This window comes from Ambystoma mexicanum, chromosome 5p (assembly GCF_040938575.1).
Source record: "Ambystoma mexicanum isolate Mex_15411 chromosome 5p, UKY_AmexF1_1, whole genome shotgun sequence".
Taxonomy (NCBI): domain Eukaryota; kingdom Metazoa; phylum Chordata; class Amphibia; order Caudata; family Ambystomatidae; genus Ambystoma; species Ambystoma mexicanum.
In genome coordinates this window covers 1,352,896,543-1,352,918,512 of record NC_090930.1, presented here as the reverse complement: position 1 = coordinate 1,352,918,512, position 21,970 = coordinate 1,352,896,543, and the positions used below count along the sequence as shown (strand labels likewise).

Sequence of the window (21,970 nt, the reverse complement as noted above, 5' to 3'; positions counted from 1 at the left end):
TGGTATTTCGAGTCAAACTTTGGACATCCAAGACTTCATGTGTGGAAGTCTTAGCCATGCTGGACTGCGGTGCCGCAGGGAACTTTATGGACGAAGGATGGGCCCGAGAACAACAGATCCTCTTTAAGCAGAAGGATAAGCCCATTCCAGTAGAAGGAGTGGATGGGACCCCCCTGTCCTCAGGCCCAATCCAATCCGAGACGATACCTTTACGTTTGGATTTGGGTGAGCATCAGGAACTGCTAGTATTCGATCTCATTAGAGCAGCCCACTTTCCCTTAGTGATAGGAATACCCTGGCTAAGAAGACATAATCCCCAAATAAACTGGACTACCAACTGTGTGCGTTTTGATTCTTCCTACTGTGAACAGCACTGTCAATCTGCCATTCGGGTCAAAGGAAAGGACAGGAACAACGGATCCCCTCTACTTAGGGTGGTCTCATCTGTTCCCCGTCAGTACCAAGAATATGCTGAGGTCTTTGAAGACACTACACCCAAACTCCTACCACCTCATCGGCCAGAGGATTGTGCCATAGAACTCACCCCGGAGTCGGCTGTCCCATTTGGCAGGATGTTTCCCCTATCTCTTTCTGAAAGACAGGCCTTAAGAAAATATCTGGATGACAACCTGCAGAATGGTCTAGTACAGGAATCAAGGTCTTCAGGGGGGGCTTCACTGTTTTTCATTCCAAAAAAGGACACCACCGAACTACATCCCTGCATAGACTATAGAGGGTTGAATCGGATCACAATCCGTGATTGCTACCCTATGCCACTCATAAGGGACATTATGGAAGCAGTGAGAGGATCCTCTTACTTCACCAAATTGGACCTCAGGGGAGCCTACCATCTCCTCAGAGTAAGGAGAGGTGACGAGTGGAAGACCGCATTTCGGACCCCATTCGGATTATATGAATACAGAGTTATGCCCTTCGGTCTGGTAAATGCCCCTGCAGTCTTTCAGAGGTTTATCGACAAGATTTTCTCCGACATGTTGTTTGTCTCGGTGGTCGTTTATTTAGACGACATATTGATCTATTCTCAAGAACTACTGGAACATCGTGAACAAGTCAAAAAGGTGTTACATCGACTCCGAACAAATCACCTCCTGGTAAAACCAGAAAAGTGCCAGTTTGAAGTGACCTCTGTCTCTTATCTAGGTTATGTCCTCTCGAAGGAAGGGATCAGGATGGAACCCGGAAAGATAAAGGCGATCCTAGACTGGAAGGAGCCAAGAAGTGTCAAAGAGATCCAATCTTTCTTAGGTTTGGCAAATTTCTATCGCCAATTTATCCCCAACTTTTCTAACTTGATGCTACCCATTACAAGTCTCCTTAAAAAAGGGGTCCAGTACGCCTTTGGAGCAGAACAGAAAAGAGCCTTCTTACAGCTCAAGGAACTGTTTACCTCCGCTCCCATACTGGTACAACCAGATCAAACAAGACCATTTATAATGGAAACTGATGCCTCGGGGGGAGCAGTGGGAGCCATTCTGTTGCAAGAGGCAGAAGACGGTCTCACGCATCCAGTAGCGTATTATTCTAAGACCCTGACAAAGAGCGAACAAAATTACTCTGTCTTAGAAAGAGAATTACTGGCCATCAAACTGGCATGCCAAGAGTGGAGACACTTATTACAAGGAGCAGCACACCCATTTCAGGTACGAACTGATCATCGTAACCTTAGAGTTTTACAGCAGATGGAGTGTACCAATGCCCGACATGCTCGGTGGGCATATTTCTTCTCCCAATATGACTTCAACATCACTTATTTACCGGGATCAGAGAATAAGATGGCAGATGCCCTCTCCAGATGTCCAGGAGAAGAAACTGACCACAATCAAGAGCATGATCTCTTATTTCCCAACCTTAAGATCACGGCAGGTGTCTCTCTCTTTTTGCAAGAATTTACCTCCCAATACGGTGCGCTATCAACCATACCAACCACTGTCAATCTGGCTGATGACGGTTTGTACTACCATGGTACTGGGTTGTTTCTCCCATCTAAAGGACTTCAGGAGCAGATCCTCTCCTGGTGTCATGATACCCCCCTGGCTGGACACCCCGGTATCAAGAAGACTCAAGATCTCATAAGTCGAAGGTTTTGGTGGCCAGAACTCCACAAGGATGTAGAGAGATATGTCTCGTCCTGCCCGATTTGTGCTACCAATAAATACCAAACAGGCAAACCTTTGGGCGAACTGCAACAACCTACCTTACCCACCCAACCTTGGGAACATGTGTCTACGGATTTTATTGTCGATCTCCCAAAATCAGAAGGAATGACCGCAATCATGGTAACTATTGACTCATACAGTAAACTGGCCCACTTCTCAGCATTGGAAGGTCTTCCGTCAGCTCCAAAGACTGCTTCAGTCTTCCTCCGGGATATTGTACGTTTGCATGGCCTACCTCGTACCATAGTTTCAGACAGAGGTACCCAATTTACCTCTAGATTCTGGACTTTGTTGTGTCAACAGTTGGGGATTCACAGAGCACTATCGTCAGGATTCCACCCACAGAGCAACGGGCAGACAGAGAGACTTAATGCCGGACTTGAGCAGTACTTAAGATTTTTTTGCAGCAACAGACAGGAGAACTGGTCTTCCTACCTCGCGCAAGCCGAGTTCGCCTATAACAACAACTACCACACCTCGACTAAAATGAGCCCTTTCTATTGCACTTATGGTTACCATCCTCAGCAGATGCCTTGGTCCGGAATGCAGTCCACCAAATCTCCTGCCATAGATGACCGGTTATCAGAACTAAAGAAGGTACATAAGTTGGCAAAAGAAGCATTAGAGGATAGCCGACTAGCACAAAAGAAGTGGGCCGACAGAAGCAGAAGACCCAACCCAGATTGGAAGTCCGGACAGAGGGTCTGGTTATCCACAAGATATTTACCTAAGTGGATACACACCGGCAAATTTGCTCCACGATATCTGGGTCCTTATCCTATTGTGAGACAAATAAACCCAGTCGCCTACGAAATCCGCATGCCAAAGAACCTCCAGAGAGTACACCCTGTTTTCCACACATCACTGCTTAAAGAATATAAGGTGGATCCTTTCTCACGAAAGTTTCAGAAGACCAGGACTCCGTCCACAGTAGAACCACAAGAATATGAAGTGGAATACCTAGTGGATTCCCGGTATTATCAAGGCAGTCTCCAATATCTTGTCCATTGGAAGGGTTTCTCCACTGAAGAAAGAACCTGGGAACCCAGACACCACCTGCATGCTCCAAGATTACTGAGAGAGTTTCACCTGAGATACCCGGGAAAACCTGGGGGCTTTCGGAGGGAGAAGGGTTATACTGTCAGGATCCATCCCTGGAAGCTATGGCAGAAGTGGAAGTTTTCGCCGCGGAGAACCTGCACTTAGCAGTCCAGTCCTCATCCAACATGGCTGCCTTTATTATTTAAGCAAGCTCCGCCCACCTCCTGGCGCGTTGTATCTGTATTGCTACTCCTAGTTGATACCAGCGCTCAGCTATATTACTCTGTTTCGCTCTCTCTGAGTCCCTCCTGTTGTGCTACTCATACCCGCTCGTCTTACCTCTGTTTTTTTCTGCCTTTCACTACTCCCTTGTTCCGTTCTCGGCACTTCTCCGCCACTCCTTTTCAGACTTTCCCTTTTGCTTAGGCATCTTGCCTTTCGTACTAGCGGTTCGCCGCCTACCTCGCGTATCTTCGTGTTCCTCTCTGTGCCTTCGTGGATCCAACCGTTTCTGGTAAGTAGGGACTTCTTTACTTCTCCCTCTTTTCCTACCTTTCCCTCTCGGCTCGGTCCGATTCCCCATTCCGGACTCTTCCTCCTTTCTCTCTTCCTCCATTGCTGCTCGATGCTGCTACCTCGCCTCTTCGGATTGGTGCCGGCCTCCTTTTCCTCGAGACACCTTCACTTCGGAGGATTGAACCAACTTGCTCGATCCACTCATATCTTGGCTTTGTTCCGGATCTCTCGATACCACATAAATCATTGAAGTCTCCCATTAATACCATCTCGGAAAGGCTACACAGGGTTTTTTCACCGTCCATCGGTTTTTTCCCTGTCGCGGGGCTTTGGCTCCTCGGGGCCCCCCAAGACAGGTTCCACCTCCTGTCGAGGTGGCCTCCGAGGGAGCCAGACCCTACTTGCATGACAGGAGGTCCAGAGACAAGTCTACAAAGGAAGATACCAGAACCCTTCGAAGATCCTCCAAACACTCCAAGGACAAGCAAGAGGAAGCCTCAGGTGAGGAGAAGGGTGGTGACGGTGAACATTCTGACAGCACATAACACCCCAAGGGATCTATATGAGTGGTCTTAGGACTGTATAGTAACGACTTGTGGATCAGGGTCAACTGAGTGGAGTATTGAGTATAATAGTTGCAAAAAACTATGTTACTTTAGCTAGTATCATGGGCCCTTATCATGTAGGAGAAAAAGAAAGACAACCACTGCCTTATGATTCTCCAAGTTGTAAGCTTTGAGCTTTTAATTGTGCATTGATTCGAAAGGTTGCCCTTTAAGATTACACGTGTTTCGACGTATGCGTCTTTTTCAAATCAGGGCTAGTCAGTTCGGTTTGCAATTCATAAGTTTAATACTTAGGTTGGATAGTCATGGGTTAAATCCCACAATGAATTCCAAAAAAGTCCCAGGATAATACCTTCATGATCGGCAAATGGCGTTCTGTCCCGGGATAATACCTTCATGATCGGCAAATGGCGTTCCGAATGCCGTTTGCCGATCATGAAGGTATTATCCCGGGACTTTTTTGGAATTCATTGTGGGATTTAACGCAGGTTTAGGCTTCGTCATTGGGGTGCGATGGACCCGCTCTACGGAAAATTGAGGCGACACCTTGGGACCGTCCAGTAAGGAGAGAAGAGTGCGTTCCACAAAATCCTTCAACGATCCACTTATGTTGTCTTCAGGGATCCCGATGATACATATGTTATTGCGCCTCAACCTGGACTCAAAGTCATAATTCTTCCTCCCAATTACCAGCACCTGCTTAGTAATCGCCAATAGATCGCACCATAACGAGGTGATATCATCCTCGGCCCCCCCAACCCTGGACTCAATCTCAGTGACATGGGCGTAGGTTTTCTCCATGCGGGCCTTAATTGAGCTAATTGTGCCGCTCATATCGTCCAATTTGGTGTTAACAGTTGTAAACCCCTCCCTCATGAAGTCCATCATCTTCTGCAACTCAGAGAGCTCTCCATCGCCCATGGGGACCGGTGCAGAAACAGACAACTGGATCGCCTGGATTCCGGGGGTGGGGGGGCTTTAGCAAAAATGTTCATTGAGCACGGCTTCTTACCTCCTGCCTTAGTCATGGCAGAACCTCCCGACAGGGAAGAAGGAGAGTGTAAATGTAAGTGCACTGGGGTGGAACTACCCGAAGGAAATAGAGGTAGCAGTGAGTCAAGGGCACATATATTGAGTACCACCTCTGATGTACATCAAGGCAGCCAGCCGAAGAAACGCAGAGCTAGCAACAGGTTCCTGTCGGGTGATCACTTCAAGAAAACAGCAGGTCAGTGCAGTATAGGGGCTGCAATGGTTGTGAAACCTATGAGTAGAGGCAAAGTCAGGTGCAGCACTCCTCAGGAGCCCAGATCCCAAGGGGACACTGAGTGTATAGTTGGGCCAGGCAAAGCAGGAGAGACTCAGCAGGGATGATGGGGGCCCAATCGGGTAAGAAGCCAACAGGGAAGAGCAGTGCAAGGAGGCATACCACACACCGACCTGGAGTCCAGCACCGTAGCAGGCCTATGTTGCGGAATATCCCAAGATGGACAGACAGCTCTGGTTTCGTGGTGGTCGGGACGTTGTCCAGGGCCACTCAGTCCAGCACCGCCATGGCTCATCAATTATGACGCTGAATCCCAGCAAGAGGATGTCGCCTGTGAAGCTGTCAGGACAGTGTCAGCGTGGGAGGAGGCAGGTATCAAGGTGTCAGGCCACAGCTGTCATGATGCCTACCCCAAGGCATCCAGACAAAGCCCATCAGCCCCGGGAGCAGGCATCTAGACATTTAGTAAAACCTCAGCAGCCCCAGCTAGGGGCTATCTGAGTTCAGTCCTGGCGCCTAAGGCTCCAGGCTCATAGTCATACTTACCTCAGGCAGACCATGCTGCAAATGACTCCAATCCAACATGAAGCCTGAAAGAGTCTATTTTTTACTCGGGTGTGGTTCTAGGGACTTCTTACCTGGGACTGCTCTTGAGGCTATTTAAACCACGTCCGACCAGCAACACACGCTTCGCGTTATTCTGCATCCAGCAGCGTAACACTCACCGTGCCTGCAGCCTGCATCCAGTCTTCTGCCACGCCAGCCTCGAATCCGGAGCTCCTAAAACAAAGAGGAAAGAAAGGGACAAGGTTAGAAAACAAACTTATTTCTATTCCACACCTGATTCTGGATCCATCTGGTCTCCGGACCTGTAAAGAACATCATTTCTGCACGCGCTGCACCTCCAGCTGCAGCGCCGCGCCATACTCACCAGTCTTCACAGCATCCTTTGGGTTGGCGTTGCCTCCATCATTTCTTCGCCGAACTTCGGCACCTAGGAGACAAAAGAAAAACACAAGATGAGCCGAGGGAACCAACAAATATAATTCTTACCACCATAGACTTACCTGATTTACCACCGGAGGCATCCTTTTGTGACTCTCCATATTTTCACGTGCCGCATCTGTAAAGAGACACAAAACAACACGTTTTCCTTGTGCAATATTTACCGGACAGAGCCGGGTAATACAGACTCTTACCTGAGCGCCACCAACTGACACAAGAGCATCTTTTCACAAGCCAGCTGCAAGACAAGAAAGGAAGGGGGGACACAAGAGTGAACATCGGACATATTGAACTCTATGAACTTAATACTTACTGGTCCTCACCAGGAACCTCAGAGTCAATACTCTCCGGAACTCTCCCGAGCCTTCAAACCAGTGAAGTAACTGGAATCGACGCGCCCCTGCAAATCCATGGAGGATGGAGAGCTCATCTTTCAAGAATATAAGGAGAATATTTCCGCCGGTTTATTTATTTATTATTAATTCTCCGGTTGGTATTTTTTGCCAAAACTCGGTTCTAAAATGGCGTTTGTGTTCGCTTCTGTGACTCCAACCCAAGTTGAGCCCTTTGTTCCACTTTTTGGCAGGCTTTTCCAAAGTGGTGCCACTCTGTCTGGGGTAATTAGGAGGGGTGGAGGGGGATTTAGGCACCCTGGACTGAGTTGCCTAGGCAACTCAAGTCGCACTCCGTCCTGATTGGCCCAAGTGGTGAGCCGGCCGGCTCACCACTTAGCATGTTTGAGTGACAGCTAGGCTGAGTGAATGGGGGTTTTCTGCATAAAAGCAGGGCTTTGGGGACTGGAACTTCAGAAGTCGCCACAGGACCGAAGAATCCGACGAGGGAGAAGCTGAGCCGACCTGCTACGACGACACCACCGGTGGAGCCTTGCTGAACCGTCTCACCACTTTTCCCAACGACAGAGAAGATCTCCCGCCGGAGAGTCTTCTTCCTTTGACTGGTGGGGATAAACAGTTTCACCGTCTTTTTGCCTTCCCGACGCATCTCGTGGCTGCCTTGCCTGTGCCAAGCACCCCGGCAACCGGAATACCACTTTTTACCATGACCGCGAAATAAAGGGTAATACCTTTAACCGGAAAACTCTGCGGCTGGTTTCTTCCCAGGCAGTGCAACGACCTTCATCTTTCCTCCAAGTCGAGATCTTCTCTTCCCCTGGACGACGCTGAGACTTGCACCCGCTGCCAGGAACAACTGCCACCGCTGGAGGATCCTTCCCACTTAAGGTACCGTGTTCCACCTGGCTTCCCTTGCCACCGACTGTACGGGGTAGATTTAGCCCCCGGCTTTCGAACCTGGGTTAGGCTGGGACACCCTGGCTAAACTTTTCTGAGCTTCTCTAAACTCTTTTCGAACTCTCTGCAAGACTTTCAAAGCCTAGTGTAACTGTGTGATCTTGGGCGCATTTGTGCTCTGCTCTCTCTAAGAGTGGGCCCAGCCTATGGACTTTGGCTCACAAGTGACTTTTGCTCTTCTGCCTTGCTAAAAGTGTTCCTAAATCTTAGAGTGGTGTATCTTCACATATTCCGTCTTTTTCCCTCCCTTCTTCATGAACTTATTGGAGTGCCATCTATAGTTAAGTGCTCACCTCTGTCTGGAAATAAGTGGCGTTAACTAAGACTTGTCTAATAAGGAATAAGGGTTGTATATATTATAATCGTAACTGTGTTTAGAGTGTTTTACAATAAGAGTGCTGGAGTGTTTCAAACAGTGTGTGTTTAAATAAATAATTATATACTTTGATACCAAAGCTCTGGTCAGTGTTTGCTTGTGCTATTGTATCTGAGTGCCTATTGTGTATACTTTGCATACTGCCTAACTCTTCTTGAGGGAAGTTTGACTGTTCAGCCACAGCTACCAGGTAAATCTGGGTGGTACAGACTGCTACCAAGTGGGTTTACTGCTAACACCTGTAGTCCTAAATCTTTTACAGTGTTCCCAAAGGGAACTGCACAGGTTTCTGCCTAACACCAGGAGGAGGTTCTCTGCCAGGCAGGATTGTGCCACAGGCATGGCGCGAGGTGTAAGAGAGGCAGTGCCATGATTTGTGGGACTGGAGGTTCACAGGGCCGCAAAACGTAGTCCAAGCAGCATCAGGAGGATGGAGCTAGATAGCTGCGTCGGCAGGGATGGGATCACTGTTGACGTGGGAGGGGAGGCGACCGCAGCCAACAGAACAATCTTGTATGCGTTACCAGCAGTGGCTCCGGTGGTCCACAGGACAGTCGGGGGGGAGGGGACGAGGGTGGCTTCGGTATGCTGCAGGCCAGGACGTGTCTGCTGTACGGGTTAAACAGCAAAAAATATTCTCCACAATTGGCCAGCTCCGAGCCACTGCTATTGGATTGCTTCGGCGGCCGTTCAAGTTTGTAACCGTGCCAATTAAGGATATGTACTCCGCTGCGGTGGATCAATAGGCTGCAGAGCCGCTCGCTCAAGCGGCCATCTTCATGCACGGGCAACAGCGCACTGGCTAAGACGTTTTTTAACCAAAGTGTCGACCTGTCGGCAGGGAAGGTTTGACACAGACAGCCTGGAAATGACAGTCGCAGCCTCTACCACTAACCCCTCCGGATTCAGGTGGGATATCAAAAATGGCAGATTGCCTCTTGCTGGCTTATACTTTTTTAAAGGTTTTGTGTCAACTGCTGGTGTTGAACATGGGCACTGCCACAAACCGTGACCGGATTGGCTTCTGCTGCATTGAATGGCCACGCCAGTTCCATTGGCTGCCCTCGTTTGAGGATGTCAGTCAGGTCGTTTTGAGATACTGGTTTCTATGGAGCGCCGAGCCCAAAGGCCACAAAGACCTTCTCAACTGCCTTGCAGTATAGTGAATTTGGGTGTGCGTATGGGTTGAGCTGTATAAATTCCACATCTGGAGATGTGTCCAGCACACTGGCATCGTGGAGACCATCCGCCAATTGAAGCAACACCGCCAGGTCTGCCATGAAGTCCAGCAGCGGATCCAAGGCATCAACCACCCCTTTCCCTCACCACAAACATAAACGGAATTGGGCGTCCCTCCTCGTCAAATATCGACTGCATTGAGTCGAAGAACGCTGAACGAGTATCCGGTGCAAAGCTTCAAGTTTCGATCTTGCGGGGCTGCTCAAGGCGCCTCTTGCCCAAGGGAGCAAATTAACAGCTTTGGCGCAGGAGGGGGGTTTTCCTTCGGGGTCTCACTCAAGGGTGTTTGACCCATCTTGGCTTCCTTTGTGCCCGACAGACCTGCCACAGTTGGAGCTTAATCGAACCAAGGTGTCGAGGCAAAAGCACCAGCCGAGTCCTTCTCAAAGACTGAGCATTTCAGTCTAAAAATCCTCCCACTCCATCCTAGATGCCCCTTTTGCAGGGTACGACTTACCCCAATCGTCCGACGAGTTGAAATCATTTCTGAGACTTTTCTTGTGCGATTTGCTAAGAGTGCGAATGCTTCTTCGATTTTTTGATAGCGAAGTCCCTCTCGATGCTCTTCGGGCACCAGATACTTTGATTACGCCAGGGTTTTAGACAGCGGTCTGTGGAGCGCCAGTTTTATCGAGCCTTCCCTCACCGCCGTCGGGTTCATTGACAGGCAGGAACCACATTGCTCTGTGTCATGCCCCGCTCCAAGCACACTGCACGTATGTGGTTTTGTGAAGGACATCTTGGAGTTGCAGTCTTTGCAACATTTGAACCCAGATGGTTTAGGCTAGACATACTGACAAAGTTATTTGATGAGATTGATAAAAAGCGTGTTATGAATAGGGTGCAGAAAAAAAGAACTGACGTCTAGGGGTGTAGTGCATCCTTTTATATGACCCCCAACGTCACGTCTGATTAAGGAATGGCACAACTGTATTCAAGGGTGTCGTTGACCACTATATCGAGCCGTACTACGCCCCCATCAAAACATTTTCCAAGCATCTGACGCTGGATAGCTATCAAGATGAGGAATCTGTGGGAGAATGTAATCCATTGAAATATATTATTATTGAGGATGCTTGGTAAGAGAACCAGGACTGGCCTCATAAAGGTAGTATGCCACAAATATATCACAAAAGAAGTGTTACAAGTATCCTCATTCAACAGTAGAATAAAGGAAATAAACAGACACCGGCTAAACTGTTTTAAATACGTTACATTAGAATTTTGAAATTGAAAGGTTTTTCAAACTGGGGGAGAAGAAAGTTAAAGTAAAGCACAAACCTCAACATTCAGACTGGCCATATCAAACAATATGTAAACTGCTCTTGGAACTTACCATGAGGGACCATTCTCTAACCTTCAAGTAAATCACATGTCGTCCCTGTGGCATCCATGCCAACAGTACAGTCACTGCGCGAATCGCTAGCCAGCAAACATAAAGACCACAAGCTGCTGTATATAGTTCATGGATTTTAGCAGTTCCTGTCCAAAATGACATTAGCCAACGACCTGCGAACACTAACAAAGAGAGGTACATGTCAGCTATTGGAACAAGTGTGACATTGGAAACTCTGTTGGTCTCAAATAAAAATATAAGCGTTCAGAAAGCCTTGTCAAACCGCAATGATAGATTTCAGTATATTACAGTTCGGCGCAGGTTATCAGTACTTTAAACCTCTCAAAACATTCAGTGAAGATGCTCGCCAACCTGCTTTCAACTCACAAAATAACCTACTTACTACTAACCTTCAGTAATAATATTTTTGGCAAATAAGTCCCTCCTTAGACACACCACTTATCTTTTGAAATGCATTCCTGTAAAAACTGGAGGGGAGTGTCTGTACTAATACACACTATATGGTTGGGGTAGAGTCAACGAGGCACCCCCAGCCAAGTCTCTAAAATGGATCAAAGTGGATGAGCAGCCAACACTGAGAATCAAGGAGGTGAAGCAGGCTGGTTTTTTCGTGAATCCCCAAGCCCCCACAAAGGAATGTCCACACTATGTTAGGTGAAACCCTAGTTCTTTTATTAACTGAAATAATAGTTATGTGGGTATATAAAAATAAATTATCCGCACTTTGTACTATGAAATTCTACTCAAATAGTCGTTTTTTTGTTGCATTTTTAAAGCTTTATTTTTATTTTCAAAGTGAACACCAACAGCCAATATTACCATGAGTGCGGAACATTCCTTCAGTGCCCATTTATTAAACCCCCGACCCTCCATCCCTTTCCTTACCCCGCCTTCCCCTTCTCCCCTTCCAAAACCAACTTTAACTTTGGTGGTAACTTACAAACTGTTCAACGTCAAGGGATCAATCTTAGTCCATCACTTGCCTTACAGTGGTTTCCCATACATGTGACCAGTCCGGCCTCTTTTAGCTCACAGCACCGAAAAGTTCCTGAGTATGGCAGGTTTGTGGAACTGTTGGTCTCTTTCCGCTACAAACTCGTGGAATGGGGGCCATTTATTTACAAAGCTTTGGTATCTGCCCCCTGCCAATGCACATACTTTTTCCATGGCCATATATATATTTTTTTTTTATATATATATTTTTATTGGTTTCAAAATACAGAATTCAACTTTAACTCGACCCCAACTCCCACCCCCACCGCTCCACCGGAAGATCTGTACCCTCTGTTCCACGCGGGAGACAATTATGCTGTGAAAATGTCCAGGATTCTTATTTTATGTGGACACCATTGCTCCATATAGTCCGATTGGAGATATTCCAACACTCATTCTTTCGGGAAAGATCCCTTTGTGCCCTGAATATTATGCGTTAGTGTTTCCATTGCTATTAATGTCCACACCTTCTGGAGCCAGCTGAACAATAGAGGTGGATCCCGTTGTTTCCAGTTTTGGGCTATCACCGCCCATGCTGCTTTCAACAAACCCATAAATCGTCTCCATTGAGATTTTGAAAATGTCTTTGCTATCGGGTCCCTCATCCCACACAACCATACCTTCTCACCCACTTTGTCCACCTGAGGAAACATCCCCTTCATTTGGGTCTTTACTTCAGCCCAGAATCCCTCTACAGTCCCACCATATATGTCTCCAATTGCCCTCCCCCTGGCAGCCTCTCCAGCACCCCTTTGATGAGTGTGAGTACATTGCATTTAGTCTCACTGGGGTATAGTGCCACTGGATCACAACCTTCAGCCACATTTCCTGGATTTGGACTGATCTATTCAGCTTAGGGCTGCCCTTCCAGAGATCCTCCTACTGATTTGTACTGATAGGTTCCCCCAAGTTACGCTCCCACTTAAGCATATAACTCCACCTAATTACCTCTTTTTGAACGTTAATGAATTTATACAACCACGACACCAGTTTCTTGGACCCGGGGTTGGTCAATGTAAATCTCTCAAACGGGGTGCAATCCCTTGTGGCCACCTGATTGACCCCTGGTGTCGTTAACAAGTGTCTTAACTGGTCGTATTTATATCTGTCCAACTCTTTAAGGTTTAGCAGTTGTTTACAGGCCTTGAACCATCTGATTTCTTGGTCCTGAAACATTTCCCTTATTTTAGTACATCCTGCTTCATCCCATCTGCCAAATACTCCTTTCTCCATCCCCTGGAGGCAGTCTGGATTCATGGGTGTGAAATGTCCCTGCCCTTCTGTTAGGGTGCCCTTCCGCTAGAGCTCATCCCAGACTTCTAAAGGTGCCTTCATCACTTCGCTAATCCGAAGATTTGGGTGCCTGTGTTGTTTCCCCTTCCACAATGTCTCCACCAGAGGGGATCTCGCCACTGCCCTGTCTTGCAGTGCCCATATTTTTTGGGCCTCCCTCCCCCAGCCATTCCATAAGTACCCACAGCTGTGCCGCTTGATAGTATCTATAAAAATGTGGGAGAGACATTCCCCCCTCCTGGATTGGGGCTGTTAGTACTGAGCTGGATATCCTGAGGTGAGGGGTTTATTTTTCCAGATGAACGCGGATATTATTTTAGTGAGTGCTCTGAAGAAGCAGGGATGGTCTGAAAGTAGTGAAACAAATTCGGGAGAATGGTCATCTTTACAGAGGTGATGCGTCCCCACCATGAGATCTCAAGTGGGTTCCACCGTTCCGTACCCCTCTTCACCTTCCCCAAAGAGGCCTGGGTAGTTGGCACCATATAGCTGGTCTATTCTGTTTTTACGAGTTATATCTAAATATTTAATCCCCCGATCTGCTATGTTTAAATTTAGAGCTGCTGCTCTACGTGCTATTTCCCCTCTCTCCCCTGCCAGGATTAATATTTCTGATTTGGCTCTATTGATTTTAAGCCCCGAAATTGCCCCAAATTTGTCTAGTTCTTGTATAGCTTCGGGAAGGGTGCGTGTCGGTTCCGTAAGGGCCACTAGCATATCGTCCGCGTATGCGACTACTTTGTGCTGCTGGCCTGCCATTTCTATTCCTGTGAGGATGGGTGACTCCCCGATTCGGATTAGGAGTGGTTCCAAAAAAATGGCGTATAAAAGGGGGGAAAGCGGGCATTCTTGTTTCGTGCCCCTCCTTATATCCACTCTGCCCGTGACTTCCCCATTTATGGCTATTCTAATGGAAGGAGTATTGTAGTTTGCCCTAATCATTACCATGAAATGTTCCCCGAACCCCATACAGTGAAGAGTTCTGAGCAGCATTGACCATTCCACCCGGTCAAAAGCCCTTTCGGCGTCCAGTGATAACAAAATTGCCGGGGTGTGTGTGATGCTACTCTTTTCTACAAGGTGTGTCAATCTCCTCAAATTATCATGTGTCTGCCGGCCGGGGATAAAACCTGATTGATCCGCCGCTATCAGCCGGGGGAGCAGCGGCGAAAGTCTTGCTGCCAAGATCTTGGTATAAGGTTTTGAGTCAAGGTTTATAAGGGCTATCGGGCGGTATGAACCTGGGTTGGATGGGTCCTTCCCTGCTTTGTGAAAGACCAGCACCTTGACTTAATTCATGGATGGTGTTACATTTCCCACCTCCCTAAAAGAATTTAACAACTTCGTTAAGAAAGGGGCTAGAATATGGAACAAGTTACTTACCTGTAACTGTTGTTCTCCAGCATGGGTCTGGCATGGATTCACATGCTCATGAATATTCCCCGTCGTCAGGCTGGGAATCCTCGGTAAAGAAAAAACCAGTATCAGTTTCGTTTCTGATCTGTCTTTCGTAGTAATAACCAATCACTGGTCTCTGCGTCATACTGACCACAGCCAATGACTGCCCTCTACCTAAGCACCGCCTCTGGCAGCCATCTTCAGATTTGGAAGCACGTGAAGTGGCAGTATGACCAAGTGAAGAGCCGCAGAGGGGTAGGCGGGAGGGTTCGCATGTGAATCCATGCCAGACCCATGCTGGAGAACAACAGTTACAGGTAAGTAACTTGTTCCTTCTCCAGCATGGGGTCTGGCATGGATTCACATGCTCATGAATAAAGAATACATAGCAGTACACACATGCACAACCACGGGAGGTGGCAAAGGCTCAACATTAAGCATCACATCAACTCAACATTAAGCATCTTACCTCCTCACCAGGCTCACCTCAGGCGAACAGGTTGCGCAGCACTGCTTGGCCGACCCTGGACTCCTCCCTGGAATCCCGGTCGACGCAGTAGAATTTCGTGAAGGTGTGCGTCGACCTCCACGTAGCAGCCCTGCATATGTCCAGCAGGGGCACACCAGATAGGAACGCCGTGGTAGCTGCGATCGCTCTGGTGGAATGGGCTCTCGGACGGCCAGGCAGCGGTCGGTTTGCCAACCGGTGACAGTACATGATACAGCCGGAGAGCCATCTGGAGATGGAAGCCTTCGAGAGAGCCTTCCCCTGATTGACAGGTCCAAAGTTCACAAAGAGTTGTGACGTCTTCCGAAAACCTTTCGTGCGGTCCACGTAGAACTTCAGCGCTCTAGCTACATCCAGCGAGTGCAAAGTCCTCTCAGCCGGCGACGAAGGCGACGGGAAGAACACAGGTAACACCAAGGGTTCGTTGAGATGAAAGTCCGACGGTACCTTGGGCATGAAGGAGGGGTGCGTCCTGAGCACTACCCTCGTGTCGTGGAAAGTCAAGTACGGGGCCTTGCAGGAAAGGGCCTGGATCTCTCCCACTCGTCGTGCGGAGGTGATGGCCACGAGAAAAGCTGTTTTCCACGATAGAAACTTCAACGGGGCCGAGTGCAGAGGCTCGAACGGAGGTCCCATGAGTTTGGTCAGCACCACGTTGAGCTCCCACGCCGGGGCCGGAGCCTTCACCGGCGGGAACGATCTGAACAGTCCCTTCATGAACTCTTTCACCAGACGATGAGACCACAAGGACGTCCGGCCCGTGGTTCTGGTGTATCGGGAGATCGCAGCAAGATGAATCTTGATGGACGCGTGTGCCAGACCAGCTTTGGCCAGCGTCAGCAGGTACGGCAGCACTTGGGGAGCCGTAATCCGTAGAGGGTTAACCTTCTGTGCGTGGCACCAGACAGAGAACCTCTTCCATTTGTGTCCGTAGCATTTAAGAGTCGAGGACGCCCTGGCCTTTGCAAGAACCTCTCTGCAATCGGCCGGTATGTCGTATCCTCCAAACTCTAGCGCTGCAGGAGCCAGGCCTGCAAGTTCAGCGACTTCGGGTCGTGGTGGAGGATGGCGCCTCCTTCCCTGGAGAGTAGATCCGCGTCCGCCGGCAGCTTGATTGGCGGGGACGCCGACAAGTCCAGAAGGTCCGGGAACCATATCTGCCTCGGCCACGCAGGTGCGACGAGGATCATCCTGCACCGTGACCTCTTGAGCTGGTTGACGAGCCGGATTAGCAGAGGCAAGGGAGGGAACGCGTAGAGGAACAGGCCCTCCCAGGGGAACGAGAAAGCATCGCCCATGCTCCTCGTCTGGGGAAACCTGCTGGCGAACCTCCGGCACTTGGTGTTCGTCGCCGTCGCGAACAGGTCGATCTGGGGTGTGCCCCACCGTCGGAAGAGGCGATCCACCAGATCCTGCCGTAGTTCCCACTCGTGGCACGAGCGCAGCTCCCTGCTGAGTGAGTCGGCGATGGTGTTTTTTATCCCTGCCAGATGAAACGGCACCAGAAGAATCCCTTGGGCGACGGCCCAATGCCACAGGTCCTGCGCCTCCTTGGACAGCGCTGGGGACCTGGTTCCGCCCTGTTTCCTGATGTAAAACATGGTGGTGGTGTTGTCGGTGAAGATCCTCACCACCTTGCCCTTGAGGGACGGAAGGAAGGACCTGAGGGCCCAAAACACTGCACGGAGCTCCAGGACGTTGATATGCAGGGACTTCTCCGTCGGGAGCCAGAGTCCCCTTGCGTGCAGATTTTCGGTGTGCGCTCCCCACCCTTCTAGGGAGGCATCCGTGGTCACAGTCACCTGGTGGGCTGGGGTCTGGAAGTCCATGCCCGCCGTCAGATGCGCGCGGGTGCCCCACCACCGTATCGCTCGTCGGAAACTCTCGTCGAGCTTGATCCTTTCCTCGAAGCTGCCCGTCGTCTGGATCCAGCGCGCATCCAGGAACTCTTGCAACGGGCGCATCCGGAGCCTGCACATGGGAATGAGGTAGATGCAGGAAGACATCATCCCGAGGAGGGACTTGATGGACCTCACCTTGGCCGCGTCGGCCACCAACATCCGTTGCACCTTGCCCAAGATGGTCCTGGTCCTCTCCTCCGACGGGGAGGCCAGAAGGGACACTGTGTCGAGCCTCGCTCCCAGAAACAGTGCGACTTGCGCGGGCACCAGGTGGGATTTGGCGTAGTTCACGGAGAATCCCAGGTCCGTGAGGAGTTGGACGGTCCTTGCCGTGTGGACCACGGCGAGCTCCCTCGTCTTGGCGCGGATGAGCCAGTCGTCCAGGTAGGGGTAGACGTGAATCCCCTCGCGGCGCAGCTGCGCCGCCACCGGTGCGAGGCACTTGGTGAAAACCCTGGGTGCCGACCGCAGTCCGAAGGGAAGGGCTTTGAACTGGTAATGACGCCCTTGGACCACGAATCTGAGGAATTTTCGGTGCCCCTTTAGGATGGGAATGTGGAAGTAGGCATCCTCCAAATCCAACGACGATAGGAAGTCTCCTTCCTCCAGCTGACCCAGGACGTGCTGGAGGGTGACCATCCGGAACTTCTGCGCCTTGATGAACTTGTTCAGGCGTCGCAGGTCCAGGATGGGGCGCCATCCTCCCGTCTTCTTCTTCACGAGGAAGTAACGCGAGTAGACTCCGGAGCCCCGAAGCCTCTTTGGGACGAGTTCGATGGCGCCCTTTCTGAGCATCGCCTTTACCTCCAGGAGAAGTTGAGGGACGTGAAGTTCTTTCCTGGCCACGGGGGGGACGCGCGGGCACCTTCTTTGAAACTCGAGCGCGTGGCCCCGGGCCAGGGCGTCCAGCACCCAACGGTCGGTGGAGATGGACTCCCACACGCTGACGAAGCCCGCCAGCCGGCCTCCCACCGGGGTGCTTCGGTGGGGGCCCGACCCCACGGCCGGTTCAATCCTGCTTGGACGCGGCCTTGCCGCCTTGGCCTCCTTGGCGACGACGGCGGGGGCCGCCAGACTTGCCTCGTCCTCTGTAGGCCTCTTGCGACGACGAGCGGGCCGCTTGACGGTAGGAAGCGAAACCGCCGCCGGAACCTTTGGAGGCGCCCTTGCCTCCGCCGCTCCGAAAGGGCGTCCGCCGTTGCTGCAGCACTCCAAGGGCCCGGGCCGTCTCAGTATCCGCCTTGATGGCCTGAAGGGAATCGTCCACTGTCTTCCCAAACAGGTTGTTCCCGTCGAAGGGCATGTCCAGGACCCTGTTCTGGACGTCCTGCCGAAAGTCCGTAGCCTTGAGCCATCCGCGACGTCGAAGGCAAACGCCGTTGCCCATCTGGCGGAACCCAGTGTCGGCGATGTCCGTCGCCACGGTGATGGCGTGGTCCGAGGCCACCTCACCTTCCTGCAGGATCTCAAGGGCCTCCGCCCTCTTGTCGTCCGGCAGAAAATCCAGCAGGGGAGCTATCTTGTACCAGAGTTCCCTGTCGTAGCGGGCCACGATAGCCAAGGCGTTGGCCGCTTTAATCGTCGTCGCCGCCGACGAGATGACTCTGCGTCCCATGGCATCCAATTTCTTTCCCTCGCCGTCCGGCGGGGAAGTCGACGTGGAGGCCGCACCCCCCCCCGCTTTCTTCCTGGCTGCCGCGGAGACGACGGAGTCCGGGGTAGGCTGCGCCCGGAGGCATAGGGGGGCCGAGTCCGGGACCCGGTACTTTTTCTCGTACCGGTCTCTTTTCGCTGGCGTCGTGGAAGGGTTCTTGAGGAGGGAAAGGCCCTCATCCCAAATGTCGTCCAACAGAGGCACTGCGAGGACCGTCTTCCTCTTGGTCTCGCGCCGTTGGTAAAGGAAGCCTTCCTTTTTCTTCTCCTCAGGGCAGAGTTGGAAAAGCTCGGATGCCCTGGCGATCATTGAGTGGAACGATCCAATCTCGTCGGGCGGAGAAGCCCTGGGGGGAGGCGACGACGGAAAATCCTCGTCGTATGCCTCGTCGTCCGTACCCGTCGCTGCCGTGTCAGTCCCCGTATCATCCCCTCGGGTGGACGGGGAGGAGGGCTGGACGGGGCGCGACGGTTGAAAAGGAGGCGGTGGATGGATCCTTCTTTTCTTGGTAGGGGGAACACCAGAAGGTCCCGGTTCTGGATCCCCCGACGGGAGAGGTTCCTCCGTCGGTAACGGTAGTCTCGTCCTTATCTCGGAGCATAAGGACTGTATAGCCAACAAAATGGCCGCTGAGTTGTCTTGCGGCGCTGGCAGAGGGGAATCCGACGGGCGAGCAGGGGCCCCGTCGGTATCCTCGACGATGTCGTCGTCGTCACCTGCGTCGGGGCCCATTCCGACGGGCTGGTCTTGTTCCACGCCTAGGCCGTGGCTTAAGACCTCGATCAGTTCCTCTTCTGAGGTTGAGGCCGAATCTACGACGACGCCCTGCCCCCCCTTCTTCCCCACGGAGGGTTTCACGGGGGTCCTATCGATGGGCACGAAAGAAGACTCCCTCCGGGGAGGCAGGGAGATTCTGGGCCCCGAGGCCGCCACCACTGGTGCAGCCTCCACAGGCTGGGCCAGGGCCGCCGCGACCGTTTCGATAGAGGGCTTGGTCGAATGGATCAAGGCCTTCACCACCTTAGGTGCGCTCACCGCCTTATCCTTGAGGGAGGGGGCACTGCCACGCTCCTCCTCTGCCTTAGAGCTCGACCGGGGTCTCTCCAGGAGCTTCGCCGGGTGCTCGGCCTTCCTCTTACCCGACCCAGAGCGTTGGCTCGTGGTTGATGGTGCCGGGGAGGGTGCGCCCTGCCTGGCGCCCGTAGAGCCCGACCGTTCGGCGCTCCCGGTGCCAGCGGACTCGCGGTGCTTGGCCTTATGTTGGGCCCCCGTCGCCGGGGCGCCCTCAAAGGTCTTAGAAGACCGCTCAGATTTCTTCTTCTTCTCGCCAGACGGGCTCTTACCCTCCAGCCAGCTGGCGAGACGTTGATGGCGGTCCTTCATGGTCCGTTCCGACATGTTGCCGCAAAACGCACAGTCCTTCTCCACGTGCGTCTTGTCCCCATGAAGGCAGTAAAGGCAGAAAGAGTGTTCGTCCTCCTTGAAGACGTTCTGCAGCTGGCATCCAGGGCAGGCCCTGAACAGCTTTCCGGGCGTCGAGCTTCCCTTCTCCTGGGCCATCTCCGAGACCGGGCCTGAGAAGCTTCTGGAGTCCTCCGAAGTGTAGCTCGACGAAATCTTCACCCTTGAGGGGCACAGATGAATCCGACACGGGTCCCCGTTGATCGGATGTAGGATCGGTGGAGCTTGAGGCTCTTTTGACCGAAAATCGAAGTTTTTTGTGAAAAAGCGCGAAAAAATAGCACTAACGCTCGAGAGCAATAGCACGAGGATCCCAACACATGAACGTGCGGTAAAAATCTGAAGATGGCTGCCAGAGGCGGTGCTTAGGTAGAGGGCAGTCATTGGCTGTGGTCAGTATGACGCAGAGACCAGTGATTGGTTATTACTACGAAAGACAGATCAGAAACGAAACTGATACTGGTTTTTTCTTTACCGAGGATTCCCAGCCTGACGACGGGGAATATTCATGAGCATGTGAATCCATGCCAGACCCCATGCTGGAGAACTGCATATTTCTCATAAAATAGGGCCATGAACGCATCAGGGCCCGGTGCTTTGTTTAACTGAAGTCCCTTTATTGCTGCCTTCAATTCTGCTTCCTTGATATTACGATCTAAAGCTTCTCTTTCCTTCTCGGATATCTGTGGTAAGGTAATAGATCTTAGGTAAGCGTCTTGGTCTGCGTTATTAGGCTTATAGGTTGCGTACAGTGATTAGTAATAGCCTCTAAACACTTCTCCTATATCGCTGGAGCGTGTTTCTATCGCCCCCTGTGCATTCCGCACATTCTTAATCGTAAGCGCAAGCTGTTTGGCCCTCAACTGTCTAGCTAAGAATGTATCCGCCTTGTTGGCCTTTATATAATACCAATGTCTGAGATGGATGAGGCTCCTCTCTGCTTTTTTAGTATGGAGCACCTCTAGTTGACCCTGCAAGTGTCTCAGAGCCCTCTTCATACTCAATGTGGGGTTCATCGTGAGTTCCCTTTGTATCTCTGTTATCTTCTGTTCTAGTTCCTGCTCCCATCTGTATCTCTGTTTATCTTTGGATGCCTTCAAAGCTATCATATGACCCCGCAGGACAGCTTTGAATGACTCCCAGACTGTTCCTAACGAGGTGTCTCCTGTGTCATTGTAGGCAAAGTACTCTATTTTTTCACGAATGGTATCTCCCAGGACGGGGTCTAGAAGTATGTCTTGGGGGAGCTTCCATCTCCAGAGGGGGCATTTCTTCCCTGGTGTTGCTAAATCTATCCATATGGGGGCATGATCCGAGAGAGTTATTGGGCCGATTTTTATCCCTTGGACATTCCCCAGTATCCCCGCTGAAACGCAAACATAGTCTATCCTGGACATAGTATTATAAACATGGGAGAAATGGGTGTATCCCCTTTGAGGCCCCTAAGTTCACGCCACACATCACATAGCGCCATGTAGACCATTTTTTGGCTGAGACTTTTTTTTTAAACTTTATTTTTGGTTTGCAAATCACATCACAATCGCTTCAACTTCCCAATAGTACAGGATATATATAACAAAAACTATGGTTCCCCCCCCCCGCTCCCATTTTATATATTAACATTGCATTTTTTAATGATAGTGTACTTTTAACACATTGGGTATTCGTGGTGGAAATTTCCGCGTGTGGTTCAATCTGTATCTGATTCTTCTGAGTCTGTTAGGGTGGTTCAGAGGTAACATCTGAATAGGGTCCAAATGTCTTTGGGTCTACATGGTGAGGGAACTAGCCCTATGTATGTTTCTTCACATTCGTTGACATATGTCAATGCTGTAAGGAATTGCTCTGCACGCGGGGCATGGCTACTCTTCCATTTCTGCAAAATACATTTCTTAGCCACTATACATG

General features: G+C 50.8%; 1 protein-coding gene across 1 annotated transcript in view; it reads right to left on the bottom strand.

Moving 5' to 3' along the window:
* Positions 1-21,970, bottom strand: part of MARCHF6 (membrane associated ring-CH-type finger 6) — a 2,224,824-nt gene that overhangs the window by 505,414 nt on the left and 1,697,440 nt on the right. Inside the window, exon 21 of the mRNA XM_069613753.1 lies at positions 10,834-11,015. Coding sequence (XP_069469854.1) covers positions 10,834-11,015 — 182 coding nt within the window. The remainder of the gene's footprint in view (positions 1-10,833; positions 11,016-21,970) is intronic.